The sequence below is a fragment of the Patagioenas fasciata genome, chromosome 2, assembly GCF_037038585.1.
Source record: "Patagioenas fasciata isolate bPatFas1 chromosome 2, bPatFas1.hap1, whole genome shotgun sequence".
Taxonomy (NCBI): domain Eukaryota; kingdom Metazoa; phylum Chordata; class Aves; order Columbiformes; family Columbidae; genus Patagioenas; species Patagioenas fasciata.
In genome coordinates, this window is record NC_092521.1 from 29,251,628 (window position 1) to 29,277,674 (window position 26,047).

A 26,047-nucleotide genomic window follows, 5' to 3' on the forward strand; every position below is an offset into this window, starting at 1 on the left:
AGGGGGATTGGACTAGATGATCTTCCAAGGTCCCTTCCAACCCCTAACATTCTGTGATTCTGTGACCAAACTTTATAAACAAATTAAATTCCATACTGCTGAGAACTGCCATAATGCAATAAAAGAAACCAGACAAAAAGTTGAAGTCCTTGCTTGCATTAGATATATGTTCTTTTCTCTTATATACATAATTAATTAGCTTCTAAAAACACAGGCAGAACACCTTGCCTGCCACTCACAGGATTTGATGTGCAATTCCTTGCTATTACAGAGTATCTATAAAACTCCTACGAAATGCTTTCTGCAGTTCAAGATGTTAAATGCTAAGGATACTGGGAGATACAGAGGAGCAGCAGCATGGTACAGAATTTCCAGGGCTAAACATAATTGACATTCAATTAGATTTGGGGGTGGTGGGCGGCAGCAAACCACAAAAAAAAACACCACGGAAATGTGATCAGGGAGGAACGATGAAGAAATGCATTCGGCCACAGTGTGCACTATGCCTGGAATTCATGACCTTGTCCTCAATGGGAAAGCCTGTAATTAATTTAAAAAGCAAACGTGTGTGTGCAGCAGGGATGACCACAGGAATTCCCACCTATAAAGAGCTTCCATTGTCAAAGCATCTGAAAATTAAAAACTAAGTAACTCTTTCCCAACAACAAATATACAATATTTCTATCTTTTTAGATGCTTGTTTTCATGTTTATTCAACTGCAGAAACTCAAGTGTCACCAATAATTTACTGAACCTCCTCTAGAGGTAGAAGGTAAAAGACAGGACCTCTGAAAGATCAGCTACAATGACACAAGGTACATACACTTTGAGTTAAGAAATTATTCCTACATTCAGAAAATGCTAAAAATTTAGAATATTAAGGAAATGTCAGTGTTTCCAGGTAGTTACTGAAGACATACTTTCACCTAATGTTAAGATCAATATATATATTTGAGCATGTACTATATTTTCATTTAATGTTTAAGCACATCTTTAATTTTGCATTTAAGCTTTAGGACTACAGAAGAGGTTTCTAACAGTCTTCAAGAATCAAAAGTTTCTAGCTATTCTGAGCACAGAGATAAAAAAAATACAGATTTTAAGTGTATCTATAACATTACTGGTCTCATTACACTGCAAGCACCTACAAGTATTTCTAGACTATTTTATTAATTTTTAGTTCTCTGTATTTGGTCTCTACTACATTCTCACAGTTTAACAACCAAAGGAGTAAAAAATTATGACCCAAATAAGTTTGAATATATCAAATGAAAAATTGTCATGTCCATAATGACCAAGAGTTTGTCTATTCAGATCACACCATCATGTCAGCAAATCAGTTATAGCAGCAGCACAAACCACATTTTAGATCAAATAACCCCATCTCAGGCAACTGACCTACATTTGGCAACCCCAGTATAGAATTACATTTCTGTTTCTTTATATACACTTTCAGATGAAACATAATTTTAGCATTAAATTCAAGCCCACATACCCTGGTGGCAAAGGTTCTGTACTGGCACTACCAGGCTGCTGTCTCACAGGTTCTGTAGATGCACTTGAGGTGGAGGAGGATTCCCTTGGTTTTGCTGCATCTGCTGCTGTACTGTTTCTAGCATTGGGTTGAGCACAGTCTGTTACAACTGTAGGTTCTAGTTCAGCAGACACACCAGGTAATGCAGAAGTGTGGCTTTCAGAACAACCAGTTGCTTCTGTTGTTGACTGAGGTTCTGTAGTGTTAATGCCATCTGAAGACGAGGGAGCTCCAACTGAACCTGTTGGAGCCTCAGAGACAGAAGAATTACCAGTTTCTGGCGCAGAGGCGGACGACTCGCCATTAACTGAGAAATGGGAAGAACATTTGTGTATCAGAATCTGATGAGATTTATTTTTCAAATTATCAACTTTTAGAGTAAACTACATGGAAGGAATACGTTTAAGTTGCACCTGTATGTCATAAGCAGCATTTTTGTCTAAGATAACAAAATGCCGCAATGTACCTGCCTCAGTTAAATCTGTAATTAAAACCTACAGTCTGCAAAGCATTCTCTATACTTCCCTGGCATTCTCCATACTTCCCTGCTAAGGTAATTTCTTAGTTTCTGCATATCTTGGTCAACTTAATGTTATACCTTACTCTTCAGATTAGCAAAAGGTACCAAACCGCTTACTAGAAAACAGTACTGTTTTATTTGCTTTGAAACTTTGAACTTTTATCAACTTTATGTAGTTCAATAACTGAAGAAAATTCTTCTAGAAGAACCAAATCCATTTCTGTCTTTTAAAGAACAATACAAATGTCATCCAACTCAAGCAATCATAATTTCATAGAAGGTTTAAAGCAAGCATGGACTTAGCAGGAAAAAGGGACTAAGAAGGCTTTATTACTCTGAAGCCCACTTTGTCAACAATACATCAATACCAATCACCTGCAAAGCTTAACAGAACGGTATCTCAGGACAACAACATCTGGCCTTAGCGAAATCAGGAATGGCAGTCAGTAGGACCCCCACTAAAAGCCAAGGCCCTACTAAAAGCAGCATAACATCATTCACAGCTTTCATTTTCTGCACCACTACTAATCAACACAAAACAGTGACAATTTTATTCAAACTCATTAGTTTGTACCTCTTCTAGAGTTGGAACTATTTTTATACTAGACTAAACATAATACACAGTATAGACTTGGAGAACTAGTAATGTTCTCTAACTGCACACTATAGCCTACAATTCTAAGGACTGAGGCCAGTACAATAGCTCTACGCTTATAACCTTATCAATACAGATTTGCAAAATTTAACCCTAGACCAGTACCTATAAAATCCTGTTCCATCATTTTAAAGAGTTCATTTAATCCTGTATAATACTTTTACAAATAAAAAACAGCTAGATTCTACTCAGTACTTGCAATACATATATATATATATACAGTCAGGAATTTTTTGCTTTTTCAGATGGTCAGAAAAGCAAGTCAAAGAATTACAAACAATAGAACAGTCATCAGCAATTTATTTAAATTAGCAAGTCAGTTGCTTTAAGGAATTACCACAGGGTCATAAATATTTTCTTGATATGCATAATTATAAGCATGATTTTACTGGCAGCAGCGTTTGTAAGATCTGTAAAGTCATTGCTTTTGAAACACAAATATTCCAGGGTAATATATCACTATTTCCAGCTGACATTAGACAGGTTATCTATCTTAAGACATGTCAAGACTTTCTACAATTTCAAGCAAATGTAAGGCATCAATTTAAAAATATATCTACAGACAATCTGATAAAGTTTCTTCAAACTTTTGCTTTAACTAGCAACAATTTTACTTAAACAGGAAAAAAGCCAAGTGGAATTTCAGCTTTCATTGAAAAAACCTTTCATTCATCCACATGAAAGAGTGAATAGCATTACATAACAAAATTAGAAGCAAAATAACTGACAAATCATCAGCTCTTTTAGTAAGCTGATCTCCAAAACAGATCTATAAAACATTACATCAGCCGATTACTTCACCAATTAGATCTAAACTACCAGTTATGGCAACATCACGTGACATGACAATCCTGCTAAGCAAGACAGTAGGGGGAAAAAAAAGTTTGTCATCAACAAATGCTGGAGACTTGTTTTATGCCTTGCTTTAAAAAAGTCTCCATCTGGAACAGCAGTGGAAAACTGTTATATCAGTGCCTCAGTGCAAACTCAGTGAAGATTTCATCAATATTACTATTTGAACAAATCAATTATTTTTGCAATTACCCTACCCTAATACAGATTTCAAATAGATCTCTCTGCTATGGAAGAAAAAGGGAGCAATGCCTAAATAATATATATGTCCTCTGGACTTCAACTGAAAAGAGAGGGGAATGAAATTTAAGTTATTTGCATACACAAAAGCTTCTAGAGAAGGGCTAATTTAATTATTATCTTTTCAAGTTCATTATTGTTTCTGCTATCTTCCCACCATACTCACACTTCCCACTCTATTACAGAAAGTTTGACAGTTTCTTTTCTACTGTTTATTAACAGCTTGCCTATCTCTATTTAAGGTTTTTTCCTTTGCTAATACTGTAATCTTAGCTGTGAAAAGGCAGAAAGTGCTTAGAAAGCACAGTCATTATTAGATGAAAAGTTTTGTCAGAAGAACAAAAATTTTAAAATACTTTATTTTCATTTGTTTTACTGTACTTAATCTTACTTGCAGTCATAATCAAAGTTTTTATGTTTAAGAGGAAAATTAAATTTAGTGTTTGCCAATACCTGTCTTAAAACGGCATACCTTTTGGAAAAATTGAAGGTAAGGAGAGTCTGGAACACACCTCAACTCAGAGCACAACAGCTCCTTGATAGTGCTAAAAATTGGGTTTATCTAACGGCAAAAGAAACTTTTACTATAGTCAGTCAAATCAATTGTGAAATAAATCTGTTTTTTCCTCCAGACAATCAGTAGTACAGTTTAGTTGTCTGGGACACAGAAATGGAAATGTTGGATGCTTTACATCTTTCTTCATCATAGAACTGATGGGAAAGTGCAAAAGTTACTACATTTAAGAATAGATCTACTCCAGAAAACTTCACAGAAGTGGACATACAAGATTATAAATTCAAGCCCAGAAACATCCTTTCAGTATTTCTGAAATCCAACCAAAACTGCAGAGAAAAGTGGCTCAAATTCAGATACATTTCAACCAGATAAAGAAGTCTTATGGAACATGTTCTCATAACTCTCCCATTCTTACCAGTGCTGTTGACAGGCTGAGCTGCAAGTGGTTTTGGTACTGGTGTATTTTTGGGTCTGGCTGCAACATGAGTAGGAGATGGTGTGCTGTCTCCATTAACAGCTTCTATACAGAAAGTATTCTGCACTACGGAGTTGGAAGGTACTTGATTGTCTATCCCATTAGAAATGTCACAAGCAGATCTTGGTAAAAATAAGAGATCATTTTAGCTTACTACAAACAACATGTTAAACAGTTATGCAACTAAACCAAACCCTACACTAAATCACACTAGAGAAACAAATAAAGAAATGGAAGTAAATTCACAACAACTTATAATACCATGTTTGTAGCCTAAGTAACAGCCAAGTGCAAGACAAAAACAATTAAGGAACAAAACTAAAATTTTGGTTTTGAGGATTTCAGATACTTAAAACAGAAAAGATTTTCCATTTCCACTCCATCTTTTACTTCTAATGACATATTAGAATTGAGTTGGGCAGACAGATGCACCTGCCACATCTTCCAAAACTGCCTTAGGAACCTTCTGTAAAGCAGCTATGAGCAATAAAACATTTTTTCTCTCCTTAAGAAAGTGGAACAATTGGTTCTGTTTGTCATTTCTCCAAAAATTATTCTATCTATAACATATGAAAGTAACAAAACTCTCCTTCAGTAAAAGGAAAATAAGATGAGCTTCTCTGCACATAGGCAGGATGGGACATTATGAGGACAGATATACACAGGCAGCTCCGTGTTTATAAGGCCACATGGAAATAAATCTAGTGTAAGGGCTTGTGAATGGTCTTGTTCAATTACACTGTTTTCGCTTAAATCTACCCCAAAATGCTTAAAGACATCCACCAGAGACAAGTATTGCAAAAATTACATTCATTGCTAACTCTCCATCTTCTTAAGAAGTAGAGGTTAAAAATTAAAAACAAGTTAAACAGATGACAAAGAACGTGAGAATTGTTAGAAGTCCAACTTTGAAGAATAAGAAACGAAGCAGCAGCATTTCCATGCTACCTTACCCAACTCCAAAGGAGTAGTATAAATGGAATTAAAGTTCTACCCCTTTTCAACTCTAGACTACAAACATCATTTGCTTCCTAATGACATGCACATAAGCTACCTTAAAACTTTTCTTCATCTCTTAATTTTAAAACTGTAAATCAAAGCTGCTGGATAATTGTATGGAAAATTCCTGTAATCAAAATACCAACATCAAGAGCAAGATCCCAGTAAAAGCCACACCTCCAGCAACAATACTTGAATGAAAACAAATTATTGTTACTACAGTTTCAAAATGGTATGCAGATGTGTTCCAAATCACTTTCAACAGTCACAAACCTTTCTAAAGAAAAATAAGAAGCAACTCTTTATCCTCACTCCATCATACTGGGCAAGCCCGGGGGAACAGAGACAAACCTCCACATAGTCAAAAAAAGAATCAAGTAGAGCATACAAGGACAAATGTGTTCCTGACACTCAACTGCATAGCAACTCTATTTTTTTCAATCCATGATCTGTCAAGAACATAAACAGAAAGGGTTTCACTGTAGGGTTAATGAGCAGGCCAGTAACATTGAACTGATCTGAATGTTGACCTATTTGGTGAGAGGGCAAACAACCTAATCCTAGCTCTCTGCAGGCAGTCCTTGAGCTGGTGTAGAGAAGCCAAGAATGAAGCTCTAAATTGATTCCAAAGTCTTTTTCTTGCCTCTTCAGATTCTGCCTCAGCGTTCTGAGTACTACTTCCTAAACTCAGTGCAAGTCTCTTAAACAACTTCCTGATCACCACCTTAAAAAGGAACTGGGTGAGGAGGAAGTAATTTAGGCTTTTTCTAATTCTTCCTTCCATTCAGATGGTATGTTGCAACAAATAGGTAGACATGAGTAGAAATGGTACTTAAACAGCAGAAGAAAATGACTGGAATAAATACAAAAAAACACACTGAACCACTGTTTCCCTCATCTCTGCTGCAGCATTCAGCAGACTTCCAATCAGTTTAAGTTTCATGTTCAGAGGGCTAAACATTCAAGAGGCAATGATAAAATAGTGGAAAGCAGACTCTATCAGCAGATCAAGAAGATAATTCACTCTTGTCAAGTTAAATTACGTAACTATCATACAAGCAATGTTTCTTTAACCTGTGGTAACATAACTTAGGGCTTGACAGTTAAAATCTATTCTATTAAAATCCTTCAAAAAATTAACACACAAATAACCCAAACATTTCAACTGATAAATTTGCTATATACTTCGTATAGTTTAAAACACAAAAATAAATTCCAACCTGGATGTACTTCTTGCTGAAGCATCTCTGCTTTCATGCACAGCCTCGCCATTTTGCTGAACTTCTACTGAACAGTAAGAAACAAATTCAACAGAAATATTCTATTATATCTGTTTGAAATCTTAATCAAAGTATTACCATCTGATTTAATTATTTTAACTTACTGGTTGCTGGTGAACTGAGATTTGTAAGAGATTCTTGTTCAACAACCAAACCATCTAGCACAACTGTGAGTTCACCTGTTTGCACCATGCCACTCTTGTTTTCCAAAGAGAGTTTCAACTGTTCTTTCACCTTCTCCACTAAAAATGGAGTTGGGGTGGGTAGGAGGAAAGAAGAAAAGAAGGGATAAAGGAAACATTAAATTCTAAACAACATTAAAGGAGACTTTCAGCACGAAAATGTGACACACATTCAGTTGTACAAAACTGAGTGTTAAAAAGGTTCAGATGGTTCAAATCAACACAGAAAAACCTATGTTCTATAGGTATGCTATAAGATCCATGTGGTTTCAGCACTTTGTTGTGAATGATTTCCCAGGTTTGCTGTTTCCACTAAGCCCTTTTGAAATTATGCACTACTTACATAACACGAGAAGGCTTAAAGTCAACTTCTGAACTACACATCCAAATATAGCAAGTCACGGGGAACCTCATTCTACAACCAGAGCTTATGTTACTTCCTCACATCATCTTCCAAAACTAATTCTAAGAGACCACTGAAAAGAAAAACACTTTGAGGAAGGAAAAAAAAGGCAAAGGCTGCATAGAATACTTCCTCATTTAAAATTATTTTTAGTAAATCCTTACTAGCATTTTCATTGATCCCAACTCCAAGGATTAAGCAATAACAGAGATGATACCTCAAGCAACCAAAACTTAAATCAAAAACTATTTTCACCAAAAGAAACTTCGAGATAATTGCGATATACAAAAAAAGGCGTATATGGTGCAGTAAAAGATTTCAATATGACTGATAAGCAATGCACACATGTGTAGAGAGACATACATAATCCAGAGGTAAAACACACTCTGAATGCTGTGTAATTCTCTCTAAATCAACTGTTACTAGTACAGCAGTTAAAGCTATCTGTCATAAAACCAAACCCAGTCAGCTATGACTTCACATTAACCAGGTTAAAATGGTTAAGGCCTTTTCATATTTGTGGTCTCAGAGTGAAGGATTACTTTTTCAAGATATGCCACCATATTTCGCTCCATATGGCAGCATTCCAAGCTAAAGTTAAAGCTCACTGTGCACTTCTGTGTATTAAACCAGCATTTCCTTATTTTTTTTCATTCTCAACAAATATAAATGAACAATAAACATGGAAACAGGGAAGGCTACCACAAGCTACTGCCAGATATTCCCAAGCTGTAACTTTAAAGAGCGGGTTCAACAGTGTAGTTGGGCAGCAGTTACTAGCAGACACCCAACTGCTACATTACCACAGATTTCAAAGTACTTTAAATCGCCATAGCAAGCACAAAGCTGCCAGGTCTACAGAATTATTGATTTAGCAATCTCCATTTTGGAAAACGGTACTACCTAAAAGAAGACAAAGAAGAAACAACCCTAACACCAAGCTGTTAAATTAACTTATTTATAATTCATCATTTCTGCAAAGAGGGATTGGTTTAGCTTCTGTTACATTAAGAGGTTATCTTCCCAAACCAGATCAGCAGGTAGCTGTACTCCAGCTGAGCTGGCAAGAAAACTGGGAGGGGTATGGGCAGCAATCGAATACTGGTGGTCTTTAGCAGGAGAAATAACAGCACTAATTCTGAAATTTCTGCATTTAGAGGACTTCCTCTTGACATTTTCTTCAGTGAAGTGCCTTTCAAGTGCTGTATTTTACAGAAGTGTTCAATAACTGAGTGACTGAAGAATTCCAATCAGATTATTCCAACACTGAATTATTGGATAACAGGTGTGTCTCAAACTGCTGACTTGCCCAAATCAGAAACACTGCACATAAACTGCTTTTGGTGCAATGTACAGCTAACTCACAGCCAACTATTTCCTGAAAGAATTTGCTAACTTGTTGGATCCTACATCCCCTGGATCGACAGTAATAAAATATTTACTATTTTGTTAGGAATAGTTAAAATATTAACTATTTTTTGGCTATCATTATTAAAATTCAGCTTCTTCTGATACCGCTTTTTTTTTATTTAAAAAAAGAAGCATTTTTTTGGTTTTACTATGGAATCTTAGGCAGAATCTTTATAATTTCATTGAAAAAACTGCACTCAAATTTGGATTCTGTTTCAATTTTCTGTAAGAACCAGAAAAATGAAGCTTTTTTAAAGCTCTCCTCCCCCCACCTCCCTAAACAGAGCTCTTTAGTTTGTTTATCTAATCTGTGAGAAATGTTAAAGATTGGTTTAGCTGGAATTCTACTGCCACTCTGGAGTGGAATTTAAAGTGTGGATTCACCATTTTTCTTGTACTAATGAAAAAAAAATTTAAAAGGCAAATTAGATACAGAAGACCTGTTTTAATTCCATTAAAGACAATGAAAATAACAGTTACATAAAACACAACAATCACTAATGTACTAAAAAGAAGTTCCCAATTGTTTCACTAACCAGCGGTTCCTACTGCTCTCTGGGCAGCTAAATTATGATGGGAAAAAACTGCAGCCTTTCTACTAGTGATTCCACATAAGAAGAACATGAAAAATTACATGAACAGCTTTTCTGAAAGTTTAGACTTTTTTATACCAAGTATAAAACAGATCTTCTAGCAAATTAGTTATATTTTGCCACAAAGCATTGTATTAAATCACTTTCCCTTTTACTTAATTTGTCATAACTCATACTCTAATGTTTGTTTCAAAATTATGATATCCCATTGTTCCATTTAAATTGCTCTCAATAGCATAGACATGTCTAGAAGAGACAAGTAAAGACAGCAACTCTAAGTCAGTTGTAATTACATATATAGTTAGTAGTCTGGTTGCCAGTTTGATATATAGATTAGTAATAATAATTCTATTTCACTCAAAATATCCTTCATGATAACTTACATTTTCTATTGTGTATTTCCAAAGCTTGTCTCAAGTCTACAGTGGCTCTTCCTAATAAAGCATCTGCTTTTAAAGTGTGATGGCTCCACACTCTAAATTCCAGCGTAGTCTGTGGAGTCACATTCCTGCACATAAAATACATTTCTTAAAAATATATACAGATTTTAAAGTATTCGGTTTTGTTATTAAGAGTATTTGAACTTAATTCACTTTCTCAAATTTAGTGGATTTCTTGGTAGTAATTAAATGAAATAAGTTTCTGTGCTGCAAGGGGAAATTTTTAACTAAGAACTGCAAACACTATGATATTAATACTTAAGATCAAACTTAAAGTGCATTACTATGATAGCGTAATGAATTTGAAGAGTATCAAAATAACCTACACTAAAGCTCAGATCTCAGTTCTATAAAACTTAGCTATATTTATGAAAGATACATTTTCCTTATTCCTCACTATTCCAGAATTCTAACTAAAAGCTCAGATTATTGAATGCGGAGAAAAAGGTAGTAAGTATATTTGTCTGTCACTAGGAAGAAAAATATTAAATATTTTTTTTTAAATGAAAAAGCAACCAATCAGCTACTTGCAAGCAGGAAGAACGCATGTAATAGGTGCCAGTTTGCCATGAAAGTTTTGATAAAACATTATTTGTGAATCCACAGGTTTATAAAAAAAACATACTGATGCTCACAGCAATCAGAGGGCAAAATCAAATAATGAAGCTAAAGTAAAACTTGGACTGAAGCAGAAAGGTAAAGGACCCAATTACAGTAATATGATGATAACCTTTGGCAGTGATCTCTCCCCTGCTCAAGAAGTAAAATGGGAAGCGATGCTAGGTCCTGGAGAGTAAGATTTTTGGACAGGGTCTAGTACTGCAAGAGTGCTCCTGGCTGTGAAACTGGAGTATGATGACCATACTGCAAAAACTCAGAGGCCACATATCCATCACTATTGAATACAGAAAGTTATATCAGCATTGATGAAAACAATACTAAAAACAACCCCCACCCTCCCAGAAACAGGGCTCGCTTTAGAGTCACTTGAACATGTTGAACAACATGGATCGCCTTTGCTGAAACCAGTGAGCAAATATATTTTTGCATTTTGAATAGGCTGCCTTCTCATATAAGTCTTGCAAAAAGACCAGCTCAAAAAATAAAATTAAAACAGACAACACCTACTGACAGAGAATATATTGCTCTTGCTCATGCAGACCCATTAGAAGTGAGGGGAATTTGGTAAGCTAGAGTTCACTTGTCCTCAGGTAGACTGAGCAACTGAAGCAACTATATCATTCCAGTAGCCAGAGGGGGCCACAATACCTTGCATATATACATAAGAGTAAGATCCTAAGTAAGACTGATGATGGAATGAGTCTGTTTGCCTGTACTGTGCATCCCAAATTACCTCATTTTTAATCAGCTCATCAAATCCCACCAAATAAAACCAGCCTCCTCAAGAGAAACTCTAGTTTCTGTGAGTATACTGATAGATCTGTAATTGTGCTAGTAAAAACTCCTGGAAATCATTGCCAGGTCCAAGACTATATTATTCTCCTTTGCAGTACTGCAAAGGGCTACTAAGCCCTACTAAACATGAAATATTGAGAAATGTGGCACAGGAATACCCTACTTGCTTCAGTCCAGGTCTGTACATACCAAGTAAGTGTACCCAAGCAAACAATTCCCCAAAGCTACATATGCTGCACCACTCCCCAGTCTCCAGCAGTGTCAGTTACAGGAACCTGGCATGGTTCCTACTAATAACAAAGGCAGCTACTGCACAAAGACAGGTCAGATGCTGTAAAACATACTGGCCCATGCTCAGTGCCATTTGATAATAGCTCTGCTGTTTCCAGATCCAAATGTGAAACAGTACAATCTTGCTTGTATAATAATGCATTCTAGCCAACTGCACAATGTAAGATTGCCAGTTCTTCATAGAACCCTATTCAAGTGTACCTACACCTGTAGCAGAATTGAACCAAATTAAATCACAAGATTAAAATGGTAAAATATTAGGATAAGTTGCAAGGTCACTTTGCAATAAACTGGTTTCCTGTGTGTATCCCTTCATTACAAAATTTAAAGGAAAAAGTGACCTTCCTCATAAATACTATTCATCCAGCTGAAATTTTTTTCACTTTAAAGTTGAGAATGACATGGTTACAATTAGTAACATCTTCTAGAGAGGCATCTTAAACTTTAATTGCCCACACTGCTAACAAATATCAAGAGTATACCATGTATAGAAACTGTAGGCAAGCAACACTTTCTACAAAAAAAAATTCTCAAAATACTGTAAGAATGAAGAAAAAAATAATTTGAGATAAATATGTCTACATTTAGTCATAAGTAGTCAGAGAAAACTATGCAGGCACTCAAGCTTAGTAAATATTTGCCTGCAATGTCTGCCTAATAAACAGTATCAAACAAGCAAAAAAATCTACTTACACTGTCAGCTGCTCATCCCATTTTGGATTTGAAGAACTACTTGATTTTGCTGTTTTCTTAATTTCTCCATCTGCAGTTAATTCCGTGTAGAAAGTTGTTCCAAACCAATTCTTTTTCCGTTTCAGTTTGGCACTAGAAACTAATAAAATACATTGCTTTATCTGTAACAGCACACAGTTGCTGAAAAACAGGAAATGTACTGCCTCCACAACGTATGAAACAGAGCATAGCAGTGTTGTTCCTCACCTTTTCTGCTTCTGCTGAACATAAAGAGGTCAATGCTAAAATGGTAGCTTTTATTTTCAAAAGCTAATTTGTCAGATACTTGAAACAAACATGACATATTCTTTTCACCATGTACTGGCAGGATGGCTTGGAGACACAGCACAACAATTAAAATAAACACTGAAAATCATGTGAGTTCTTTTCTCATTGCTCTTCCTACTCTTCCCTTAACTGAAAAATATTTAAGTATGATATATCTGAGAAGTTATCAGGTAGATTTTTTTTTTTAACTATATGTAGTTATGAAAGCACATGCAGTTGAGGCCTATTTCAAAACATCCTTGTATAGCAAAGCTTCATTTCCTTGCCAGTACTACCCATGTGGTCAACTTGTGGTTTAACATCAATTTGTTACAAGTAAGAAATAAAGTTTCAAATTTCCCCTATTTAAATAGCTTTGCAGAAGAACTTCAAGTTTCTGCTAAATATTCAACAATTAAGAAATAGCAAATGACCAAAGAATCTTCAAATCACTGCTGAGGTCCTCAGTGTCCTGAACATAAATCTGTTCTCCCATTTCCTCACCCAGCTGAAGAAGTCACAATAAAGATCAACAGCAGCCTAACTGACAACATTTTAAATTTTATTTCAGGCAGATGTTGTCTTCGTAAGACCATGCTGATGGACTCAGAACTGTACCTACCTGCTGGCTCTCTCATTACTCCTGTACTTCAATGGGATTCTCTTTCCCTTCACTTTCAAACTAAAGCAAAGCTGAAATAATCTTTCCCTGTTACTTTTCTGTATGGTACTTGCTATTTCAAAAATAAGTGGAAGTTAACTAAACTGTCTGAAAGGAAGACAAAAAAAAAAAAAAGGTTCCATCACATATTTCTGGATTACAGTATTCTAAGACATATACATCAGTTACTTAGAAGTTAGTGGGATGCAACCATCCAAGCTTTTAAAGGCATTACCCACAGACTTTTACTGAATTTCAATTAAAGGGCACACACTTAACTCCCTTTTATTTGCAAAGTCTAGTCTAAGTCATACATCATACGTTGTAAAAGGGAACTGCAGCATTGATAACAACGAAAGATTAAATTTAGAAGACTAAAAACATAATGCCACGCAAGTATTATTTTTTCACCTGAAATCATGGTACGTTTTTAAGCTTTAACAACCTTTACTACTTCCACATTTTTTCGTCCATATTTTGTTTTCTAAAAGCACCTGCAACATTTGTTAACATATAGGTCTTTAGGCACAATATTCAAGCTTCTCTTTAGTCGCCCCTCTTACCTTGTTACATTTTAAGTTATTTAGTTTTGAGTCCCTAAGCATGAAAGGAGACTACTACCACTTTTTGGTTAAGACTTCTTTTTAAAAAAATAGAACAAATACTAGCAAAGACTTCAAAAAGAACTAACAAGACAAGACATCTTGCCAAGTACATTTGAAAAAAATACTGATGGGAAAACTTGTCAGCAACATGCTGTAACTGTCTAAACCTGACCAAGTCACTTACCACTCCACATGAATTTCCTTGTCTATAAAATGACTATATGCTACTTACTGCCTTTATAAAAGTGGTTTTAAAATACAGTTCTTGAAATATAAGTCTAGATTCTACAGCAGCATAAACTGAGTGTAAACCAATGTAACTCAGCAATACTACAGTCCCACACTCCTCTGTCTCCCACTTCATTCCCTGTAGTGTCACCGGTGTTTCTCTGATCTTGCAATAAAGACTGGTTAGGGAACTAAACCTTCAGAAAACTTATTCTAAAAATTGTACAGATTTTTCCACTTTGATCCTTGAACCAGATCTCTTCAAGTCAAGAGAAGCTCCAGTGCCAGAAAAATACAAGACTAGTTACATAAGGAGCAGTACAGTACAGGATATCACATGATTACTTCTGCATACACAGATCTGAAGTAATGGAACATTTGTGTAACTCAGCTCACTACAGTTATATATATTCAGTCTAGAGGCGGCTTCATCTATGCTAGTAGTTATTACCAGTTTCAATGATTCATCATGTTATCAAGTTATGTCATCCTTGCACAACATTAATCAGTTTATCTAATCGATAAAATATCCATTTGGGGGACCCTCTAACAATCTATCTTCTCTCTGATAACCTAGTCATCTATGGACCACGCAGCATGAGGTTTCTTTCTTGAGATACAGGGTTTTGTTTTGTTTTTTTTCCAAACTTTGTTCAAGATAGCCTTTGTATATTCTTGCTCATGCACTAATTCTTACTTCAGGGTTCCCAGACTTCTCAGGATCCCTGGAAAGTTCAAGTTATTTATCAATGGTAAAACAATACTCATATACATACATGCGCACACATACATTTATATGTATATATATATTTATCCACACTATCTAACTACTTGTTGGTAACATTTTCACTTTCAACTACTGTAACACTATCATAATTAGCTATCAAACTTGTTTACCTAGATGCATTTTGCTTATCTTCAGACTACAAGTCTTTGTTCTGTTCTGCCATCCCACAGAAAGAGCAGCTAAGACCATGTATCAGGTTGGCATGGCAAACTTTTGGTAGCGGGGTGGGTACAGGGGTGGCTGCTGTGAGAAGCTGCTCCCCCATGTCTGGTAGAGCCAAAGCCAGTCGGCTCCACAATGGACCCACCACTGGCCAAGGCTGAGCCCATCAGCAAAAGTGGTAGAGCCTCTGAGATAAAATATTTGAGAAAGGGAAAAAACTGCTGCGGAACAGCAGCTTGGAGAAAGGAGTGAGAACATGTGAGAGAAACAACTCTGCAGACACCAAGGCAAGGGAGGAAGGAGGGTGAGAAGGTGCTCCATGCACCAAACAGATTCCCCTGCAGCCTGTGGTGCAGACCATGGTGAGGCAGTCTGTTCCCGTGCAGCCCATGGAAGTCCACAGTGGAGCAGAGATCCATCTGCAGCCTGGGGAGGACCCCACGCTGGAGCAGATCCAAAGGAGGATGTGACACTGTAGGAAGTCTGCACTAGAGCAGGATCCTGGCAGGACCTGTGGCCCCATGGAGAAAGGAGCCCAGGCTGGAACAGGTTTGCTGGCAGGACCTGTGACCTCACGGCAGACCCATGCTGGAGCAGTCTGTTCCTGAAGGACTGCACCCCATGGAAGGGAGCAACACTGCAGCAGTTCGTGAAGAACTGCAGCCTGTGGGAGGACTCACATTGAAGAAGTTAATGGAGGACAGTCTCCTGTGGAGGGACCCCATGCAGGAACAGCGCAAGAACGTGAGGAGTCCTCCCCTGGAGGAGGAAGGAGCAGCAGAGACAATGTGTGATGAATCGACCACAACCCGCTCTCCTCAACCCCCTGCATCACTGGCAAGGAGGAGGTAGAGAAATCAGGAGTGAAGTTGAGCCTGGGAAGAAGGGAGAGGTGAAAGGAAGGTGTTTTAGGATTTAGTTTTTATTTCTCATTATCCCACTCTGATTTGATTGGTAATAAATCAAACTAATTTTCCCCAATTCAAGTCTGTTTTGCCCATGACGGTAACGAGTGATCTCCCCGTCCTTATCTCGACATGTGAGCACTTCATTATATTTTCTCTCCCCTGTCCAGTTGAGGAGGAAGAACAACAGAGCAGCTTGGTGAGCACCTGGCATCCAGCCAGGGTCAATGCACCACAGACTGACACCAGTTGTCACACCCCTGACCAGTTCTTATCCACGAGTAGCAGAATGCCTAGCCTACATGGTCAGTTCAAGATATAATGAAAAAGGTGCCTCCAACACAACCAGAAATTTCCAGAATTGCTTGTAGTCCACTGTGTTTCCCTTCTAGAAGATAGTTGGATGGCTGATTTCTGCCTCAAACTATGAGAACCAGCGCAGCAAAGGAAAAAATTAAGCAGACAAGACACAACATAGTAAATTCCAATTGGATTAAAGGGAAAACATTTTCACAGTGATGTGGTTTATCACCAGAACCAGCTGCCCAGGAAAGCTGTGTTTGAGATACCCGAAATTCAACTTGACAATTTGCTGAGTAACCTGATCAGACTTCAAAGGCAGCCCTGCCTTCTGCAGAACAGTGCACTAAGAAATCCCCAAATGTCCCTTCTAACCTAAATTATTCCATATGGCTGTGTAATACAACTTGCTGCCTTAAGGATAATACTGAACGCCTATGTTATTCTAAAAAAATGTTTACCTGGTATGTAAACAAAGAGCTTAATCTTTTGAAGGGCTACCAAATTTTGTGATCCCCTCCAGTTCTTCTCCAGCTTTACTATAACATTGTAGCCATTTTCAGCTTGGGGTTCACTACAACCACCCCTGTGCTTTGTACAATTTCAATAATATATGTTCCCTCCATAGAATTTGTGCCAGAAATTTATTTGTTCCCAAGCAAAATTCTTTACATTTGTCCCTACTGTTGTACTGAATCTCTTTTTAATTCTAATTTGAGGAGATCATTTAACTGTTATCTAACTCACTGTACAACCACTACCTAGCTTCAATTCATCTACATATACTATAGTCATAATCTTTACTGTAACATTCAGGTTATTAATTAAAATACTAACTACACTGATCCATATTTTACATTCATTTCAAAGATTGTTTTTTTAGAATATGTTTTCCCATAAAAATCACCAAGATACACATCACTACTTGCCTGTTACTTGCATCTGTAATCTTCCATTATGGTTGTTACTTGTATCAGATCTTGGTGAGGCTGTGGCCATGTCAGAGTTTTAGGCTTTTGCCTAAAAGAAAAGCACGAAGGTAGCTTATTAAAAAGTACTTACCTCTGCATGTTAGTTACAACTACTAAATAAAACGCTCAACTAATTAGTAAGTTACCAAATGTTACTTAGGTATGGCAGAATGCATTATTTTGTAACACCAGTTAAAAAAAAAAAAAATAATAAATACTTTGGAAATTTGTCCCAAGTTACCTTTGAGGATGCCAAGACAGTTCAGTAATGCATTTGTTTACGTAGTTTAGAACTGTGCAAACCAAGAAACAAGAATCAGCTGTGATACATCAGTATTCCTGTCTCCAGAAGATATGCTTATAGTCTGATTTTTAGATGTGCTAAGCACCAACAACTTCAAATGAACAAAGTGTCTGAAACGCTTACATGCTTAAAAAACCAAGCTGTCCCCTGAACAATAAACTAAAGCAGTAACACAAGTGATTTGGACAAAGAACATTTGAATACTATCCCTAGATTTGCAGTCAGCTTTCTATACCAGTTTTGTCTGCCCACAAATCACTTCCCTCATCTATTGAGACAGTAAGCACTTTACAAGGACCATCCCATCTTATCATTCAGTTAATGAAACAGGGTGACTGATCTCAGCTCGGACATCCCTGCACTTGAAGCACATGCAAACATTACTTCCATTCTCCTGACACAAAACTAGAAGTGAAATATTCTCTGTTTCTATCAGACAACTGTTTTTCATGAGAAAAGAATACGTACATTTAAAATGTTTTACATGATCTGTATGAACTTTCATATATTTATTTATGTGAACATTAATTGGTATCAATAATAATACCAAATATTTGTCATCAAATCTTTTGGAACATGCACATCAGTAAAAAATTTGAGTATGAACCCCAATATGTGTATACCTATTTATAAATTATGTCTAAGTACTACTGTACTAATATAGTATGCACATCATAAAACATAAAAACAGAAAATTAGAAAGTATGAGATAAAGATGAAATAAACAGTATTTTTATGTAATTTTTATTAGTGTAAAACTTTTGCTCTTGCTAATTTTTTTTTGTGTGTGTGTGTGTGTGAGACCCATGTGACTGAATATGTTTCATCATTTCTAAAATGTTGGCTTAACACTTTGTAATACAGTGATTTGAAAGCCTGATTCTAAATTCAGTTCAACACTTGGTTTTAATGGCAGTCATAGACAGAAAAGGGAATTTACAAAGATAGGTACATCCAAATGAAAGTGCATCACTGGCTGCACTTACTAAATTGTGATACTCATTTTTCATTCCCATCCACTAATTATGCAAAGGTGTTTCTTGAAATTTCGCCAGTAAATTTCCATCTCCTCCAATGTCAATCCATTGTTATTGCAAACTAATGGAAGGTGTTGCATACTTATATTTTCAACAAATGTATTCAAAACCTCCTGAAACTCTTCATTTGGAAGACTTACAAAAACAGGTGAAAAAATTCTGCTTCCAAGTTTAAGTATACAGATGCAAGTTTTTATAGATGACACACATGTCTTCTGACAGCAAAATCACACCTGTTTTCAAAGTGCTCTCTCCATAGCACGAGTTTCTTTCAAAAAGTGGTCATCTTCTTGCTCATAGTTAAAACGTCACCTTCACCTTGAATTGACACATTAGGTTGGTTATTTTTTTGAAAATGTCTGTTAGTTGGCACACTCCTGACAGCTGCTCGCCATTACAGGTCAGCAAATTCAGAACACTCATCTTTTTTGTGAAAGAAAACCACATAATTAATCTTTAAATTTTACAATTCTTCTACATACTTTGCCGTGATAAACCAGCAAACCTCTGCATAGAACAAGATTTTCATTGTAAGTCCCCATGCTATTACAAATTACTGTAAACATCCTACTATTTAAAGGTCTGGTTTTCATACAATTAACCATATTGGTGACATCCTGCAGCACTGTGCACTTCTGGTTCCAACTTCCTTGTTGCTTGTCTATGCATGACGCAGTGAATGAATTCCATGTGTGGTGCTCTCCTTGCAACCTTACCCTGGAATCTCTTTTTATTTCAGTCAAAACAGGCACTTAACTGGTGATTATATTTGCATAGTTTTTCCATTTAAAAAAACTGTTATTAAATAAGTTATTTACTGTTAAAAATGCGTGTTTTCTGGTACATCTTTCCTTACTGAGTTCTTTGTGTATTTCTTTACATTTCATTATCAACACAGAATCAACCTAGCAACTACCATAAGCTGAGCCACATTAACCACATCTATATCCAGCTGTATAGAAAGCCTCTCACACTGTATAATTTGTTATAATATTTATTTCTTCAAATCTTTGGCAGTGTTTTCCAGACATCATCCAACAGTATCTGCCAACAAAGAAATGCATTTTAGTTTGTCACCATTTTGTTTTCCATGCATTATTTCAGACAATTTTACTGCTGCAGGAAGATCAAGTGTTTTTCCAATGGTATGTGGCTTTATATCTTTTGCTATTGAGAAATATTAAAAGAGGCTTCTAAAGATGTATCATTAATTTTAGCTAAATCTTGTAAAGTACTGGAATGAGAGTATCACAAGATGGAAAAAACTGTAGAAGTTTGTCTTCTTGATGCTTAGTTTTTAAATGCCTTGCTAATTGTCATGGCTTCATATTATCAGTAGCTGGTATCTCCAGGTACAATATCCTCTTAGGGTGAGGTTCAACTTTAACAAGAGTAGATGTACATCCCTATTTCAAAGAGCATCCTTGATAAACCCAGATTTTTTTGGCTAATGTCTTGTCAGATCTAATTGCCACTGTTTTTACCTTGTAATGCAGATGTCCAGGAGCTCATACTAGGAGTAGGGGAAGTATCAGTTCTGCCATGTTCTTGTTCACTTGTGTGCACACTATTAGCTTTACCTTCAATCCATTATCTCTTCGCAGAAATTTTTTTAAGCCACTTGCCCAATTTTGTGAGGGTTAGTTTAGTCAAAAAGATATTATAATCCATCATTCCACCTAACCAGGCAAACAAACTACATACTTTGCAATACACTGAAAATGAATGAACAAGTGAAGGTGCTACTGTGACCACCAACCCCCCCATATTGTAGAACACCAGATCTGCCCTCAGGACACCCGCAAACCACACATGACACAGAGGCATCTGACATACAGATCGAATGAAGATGCATCAATATGTATCCTAAACAGAGCTTAATTTTTTTCTTATTTTTCAGATAAAATATAAATCCTAATATTTTCTTCCCACACCTCAATGGATGGTCTTGCACACCCCACTTTGGAGGCCACTGATACAGAAGACATCAAAGGAGCAACACATGCCATCAATTCCGTGGCAAGTTAACTCAAATTCATAACAAAAAATCAAGATCTGCCATCTATTTCTAATCATACATTTAAAAAAATTAGTTTAGACATACCTTTGTAACTGACAAATTATCATTATTTTTACTGGGGTTTTTCCTCCTATTGTTCAACCTGTATTAATAACTATCCAAACTCAGCTACTGAAATTTATAAATGAAGTTAATAGGTTATTGTCTAATCAGCCTTGATGCACGCTAGTTCTCCTGGGAAGAAGGATAGAGAGCCTGCTCACATCATGATGTCTGTAATTTTCATTCAAGATCCAAAAAGCTGTCTTATTGAAAACAAACAAACAAAAGTCTTCACTGCATGACGCACACTGGATCTCACTCACTCCCAGTCAAACATGTCTTTCTTCCAGGTAAACAAAGCCTTCAGGAAGAAAAGTTCACCAAGTGACATTGTACAAGATGAAGGACCTTATCTAGAGCTTTGGACATCTATTACTCCCTGAAGGCTGGTCTGGGTACATGACAAACACTGCTGTACAATGGAAGAAGAGAAGCATAATACAACACTTAGCCCCTGAGCCTTTGATAGGAAAATTACTACCATGATGCAGCCACGTGGGCAGCGGGTGGGTACAGTACAGGACAACAATCCTATTTATCACATGTACCACGTACAGTAGTGATAAAAACAGTATTAGTGACCTTGTGTAAGGTGCTAGCACTCACTGTCATAGTCAAGGAAAGGATAGGACAAGAAGAGGCCTACCGGGAGAATAAAGACAACAAAAGAACAGTCTAGAAATTAATAAAGACTGGAAGTAAATCTACTCATATCTATAAATATCTCAGGAACATGTAGAAAACAAAAATAAAGGCTACTAAATTAGAAGAAGAGTGTTAACATACATATTCCCAAAAAAAATCACAGGTTTCTGGGGGGCAAGATTGCAGCAGAGAGAGCGAGCAAGCATATACTATACGAAACTAAGCAGGAATAGCAAAGAAGTCACAGAGCAGAGGGACTGACAAACTTGCACAAGGCTGGGATTACACCATCACTCTCTTGCTTTATTAGAAGTAAAATTTTCCATAAACTGAGAAAGATTTTTAAAAGTTCTTCAACTAGAAATTCTTCAAATACTAAAAAACAGTAAGTTTCAAGGACTGGCAGCTTCCTGTCTCTATGAGTCAGAAGAAACTACATCTGGCCAAAAATAACCAAAATTTCAACCAAGCAAGTCTGAACTTGGTGAAGGAAAGAATGGTATGGCAATTACACAAAGTGAAGTGATGATATTCATTAGGAGAACTGCAAAGTTTTCACAGGTAGTGAAGAAGCACTGAAAGATTTTGGGTTGTTCTACACAAACAATTTTTTAATGTTTTATTTCAAATAATGCAAGCCCTAGCCATTCATCGGCAAGGGAGCACTATGACCTATGGGCACTAGTTACTGCTTTCTTGCATCATGCACACACTTTTTTTCCCCTCAGCCCTAAAGCCCTTTTTCTTGTTACTCAAAATAAATGCCCAGTTTGGCTACTGAACATGTGGATTCAGTATTAAAACCTTTGAGGTTCTCTCTACACAACCTTAAAAAGATTACATACAGCAACGTAAGAATCACCATGCTGTAGTTACAAAATGGCTACAGGTACCACCCATCATTGAATATGAACTGACCACATTTCTATTCAAGTTCTAGGTTAAAAATCATCGGTCTAAAGGAAGTGAAGCTTTACTTTCAGAACTTTCACTGACACATACAATCCCACTCCCCTCAAAATTTATGGACATTAAAAATCAATTAAGAAAGAGTCCTGAGAGCCCCATAAAGATCATATTATCATAACACTTCTGTTCAAACCATCCTCATCATACATGTTACATCAACCCACAGAGTACAATATATTTATTAATACCTAAAACAGATTATGTTAAAAATTAGTATTATTTCAGCTCTATAAATTATTTCGGGTAACTACAGATCCATCAGGACAAAATAAGACCCTAGCAAAACCACAGAATGGCTGACAGTATTCTATGACAGAAATCAAAGGATCATTTCCTAATTCATGTGAATCAACAGTTTCATAGAAGACGATCTAGTTAACAATAAATTTACACCTCTGTGAATAATTTTATTCTAAATCTCAAAATGCCAACTAGGGAAGGTGCCCGCTGGACCTGTTGTATCACAACAGAGGAGTTATGGGCAATGTGATGGCTGGAGGTTACATTTGGCACAGTGATAATGAAATGATAGAGTTTCCATTCTTGGTGAAGCAGAGGGGTCAACAAAACTCCTACCTTGGACTTCTGGGGAATAGACTCTGGCCCGTTTTGGAGCCTGGTTGGCAAAGTCCCTTGAGAGGCAGCTCTGAAGGGCAAAAGAGTCTAAGAAGGCCGGACATTCTTCAAGATGGAAATCTTAAAGGCGCAGAAACAGGCTGTCCCTGAGCACCAAAAGACAAATCACTGGGGAAGACCAGCCTTGTTGAACAGAGAATTTTGACGAAACTCAGGAAAAAGAAGAGAGTTTATGAACTTTGGAAGAAGGGGCAGGCAACTCAAGAGGACTACAAGGACATCATGAGGTTATGCAGGGAGAAAATCATGAGGGCCAAAGTCCATCTAAAACTTAACTGGCTACTGCCATAAAATTCAATTAAAAAAAACGTTCCATCATTTATCAGCAGTCCTGGCTCACTGAGGAGGTCCTAGTTGACTGAAGGTCAGCAAATGTGACACCCTTTTACAAGAAAGGTGGAAAGGAAGATCCAGGGAACTATAGGCCTGTTAGTCTAACCTCAGTGCTGAGGAAGGTTATAGAGCAGGTCATCTTGAATGCCATCACATGGCATGTATAGGACACTCAAGTGATCAGGCCCAGTCAGCATGGTCCTGCTTGAAATATAACAAGGGAAAGTGCAGAGTCTTGCATCTGGGTAGGAACAACCCAGTATTAGTTCCAGGTTCCAGTATAAGTTGGGGAATGACCTATTGGAGAGCAGTGTAGGGGAGAGAGACCTGGGAGTCCTGGTGGACAGCAGGATGACCATGAGCCAGCACTGTGCCCTTGTGGCCAGGAAGGCCAATGGCATCCTGGCATGTATTAGAAAGGGGGTGGTTAGTAGGTTGAGAGAGGTTCTCCTTCCTCTCTACTCTGCCCTGGTGAGACCGCATCTAGAATATTGTGTCCAGTTCTGGGCCCCTCAGTTCAAGAAGGACAGGGAACTGCTGGAGAGAGTCCAGTGTAGGGCAACACAGATGATTAAGGGAGTGGAGCATCTCCCTTATGAGGAAAGGCTGAGAGAGCTGGGGCTCTTTAGCTTGGAGGAGACTGAGAGGTGACCTCATTAATGTTTACAGATATATAAAGGGTGAGTGTCACAAGGATGGAGCCAGGCTCTTCTCAGTGACAACCAATGACAGGACAAGGGGTAATGGGTTCAAACTGGAACACCAAAGGTTCTGCTTAAATTTGAGAAGAAATTTCTTCCCAGTGAGGGTGACAGAACACTGGAACAGGCTGCCCAGGGAGGTTGTGGAGTCTCCTACTCTGGAGGCATTCAAGACCTGCCTGGACGCCTTCCTGTGTAACGTCATCTAGGTGTTCCTGCTCCGGCAGGGGGATTGGACTAGATGATCTTTCGAGGTCCCTTCCAATCCCTAACATTCTGTGATTCTGTGTGACTAACATCATCTCCTATGACAAGGTGACCTCATTAATAGATGATGGAAAGGCTGTGGATGTTGTTTACCTGGACTTTAGTAAAGCATCTGGCACTGTTTCCCACAGCATTCTTCTGGAGAAACTGGCTGCTCATGGCTTGGATGGGCATACTCTTTGCTGGGTAAAAAACTGGCTGGGTGGAGTTAAATCCAGTTGGCAGCCAGTTACAAGAACCTGGGAGTGTTTTTTGACAGGCAGCTGAATATGAGCCAGGAGTGTGCCCAAGTGGCCAAAGAGGTCAACAGCATCCTGGCTTGTATCAGAAATAGCATGGTCAGTAGGACTAGGAAAGTAATCATACCACTGTACTTGGCACTAGTGAGGGCTGCACCCCAAATACTGTGCTCAGTTTTGGGCCCCTCACTACAAGAAAAACATCAAGGTGCTGGAGAGAGTTCAGAGAAGGGCAATGAAGCTGGTGAAGGTCTGGAGCACAAGTCTTATACGGAGCAGGTAAAGGATGAGGGTTTGTTTAGCCTGCAGAAAAGAACGCTTGGGGGGGCCTTATCACTCTCTACAACTACCTGAAAGGGGTTGTAGTGAGGTGGGTGTCCATCTCTTCTACGATGTATCAAGAGACAGAAAAAGAGGAAATGGCCCCACGTTGCACCAGGAGATTGGATATTGGGAAAATCTCCACTCAAAGGGCTGTCAAACAGACTGCTCAGGGAAGTGGCCGAATCACCACCTCTGGAGGTATTTAAAAGACATGTAGATGTGTCATGAACATGGTTTAGTGGCGGACTTGGCAGTGTTCGGTTAACAGTTGGATATGATGATCTTAAAGGTCTTTCCCAACCTAAACAATTCTATGATTCTGTAATACCAAATCACAAAGTCACAGAATGGTTGACGTTGGAGGAGACCTCTGGAGGTTGTCTGGTCCAACATCCCTGCTCAAGCAGGGCCACCTAGAGCCAGTTGCCCATGGCTATGTCCAGATGTCTTTCAAATATCTGCAAGGTGGAAGACTCCACAACCTACCTGGACAAGCTGTGTCAGTGTTCAGTCAACTTCACAATGAAAAAGTGCTTCCTGATGTTCAGAGGGAATCTCCTGTGTTTCAGTTTGTGCCCATTGCTGCTGGTCACTGGGCACCACTGAAAAGAGCCCAGATCTGTCCTTTTTGCACCTACCCTTCAGGTATTTATATATATTGATGAGGTCCCTCTGAGTTTTCTCCAGGCTGAACTCTCCAGTTCCAGCTCTCTCAGCATTTCCTCAGAGGTGCTCCAGCATCTTAATCACCTTCATAGCCCCTCGTTGAACTCTCTCCAATATGTCCATGTCCCTCTTGTACTGAGGAGCCCAGCACTGGCCACACAAATCCAGATGTTGCTTCACCAGCACTGAATAAGAGGGAAGGAACACCTCTCTTACCATGCTGACAATTCTTTGTCTAATGCAGCCCAAAACATCACTCGTCGTCTTTGCCCCAAAGGCACATTGCTGGTTCATGTTCAACTTGGTGACCACCAGAACCCCCAGCTCCTTTTCTGACAGCAGAATGTCTTGCTTCTTCCTGTGTAAGCTAAAAAGCACT

At 37.8% G+C, this 26,047-nt stretch overlaps 1 protein-coding gene across 7 annotated transcripts in view; it reads right to left on the minus strand.

The window, feature by feature from the left end:
• The window catches only part of WWP1 (WW domain containing E3 ubiquitin protein ligase 1), a 58,121-nt gene that overhangs the window by 21,016 nt on the left and 11,058 nt on the right, over positions 1–26,047 (minus strand). For 3 of the 7 annotated variants that reach the window (XM_071803959.1, XM_065830055.2, XM_071803958.1), the window contains 7 exons: positions 17,384–17,474; positions 12,501–12,639; positions 10,044–10,168; positions 7,177–7,314; positions 7,013–7,079; positions 4,734–4,915; positions 1,496–1,841 (listed from right to left, as the gene is read on the minus strand). In XM_071803959.1, coding sequence (XP_071660060.1) covers positions 1,496–1,841; positions 4,734–4,915; positions 7,013–7,079; positions 7,177–7,314; positions 10,044–10,168; positions 12,501–12,639; positions 17,384–17,453 — 1,067 coding nt within the window. In that variant the 5' untranslated portion in view covers positions 17,454–17,474. Of the gene's footprint in view, positions 1–1,495; positions 1,842–4,733; positions 4,916–7,012; positions 7,080–7,176; positions 7,315–10,043; positions 10,169–10,830; positions 10,951–12,500; positions 12,640–15,929; positions 16,125–17,383; positions 17,475–26,047 lie in introns of those variants that run through there. The other 4 variants (XM_065830056.2, XM_071803962.1, XM_071803960.1 and 1 more) reach the window with 4 other exon arrangements.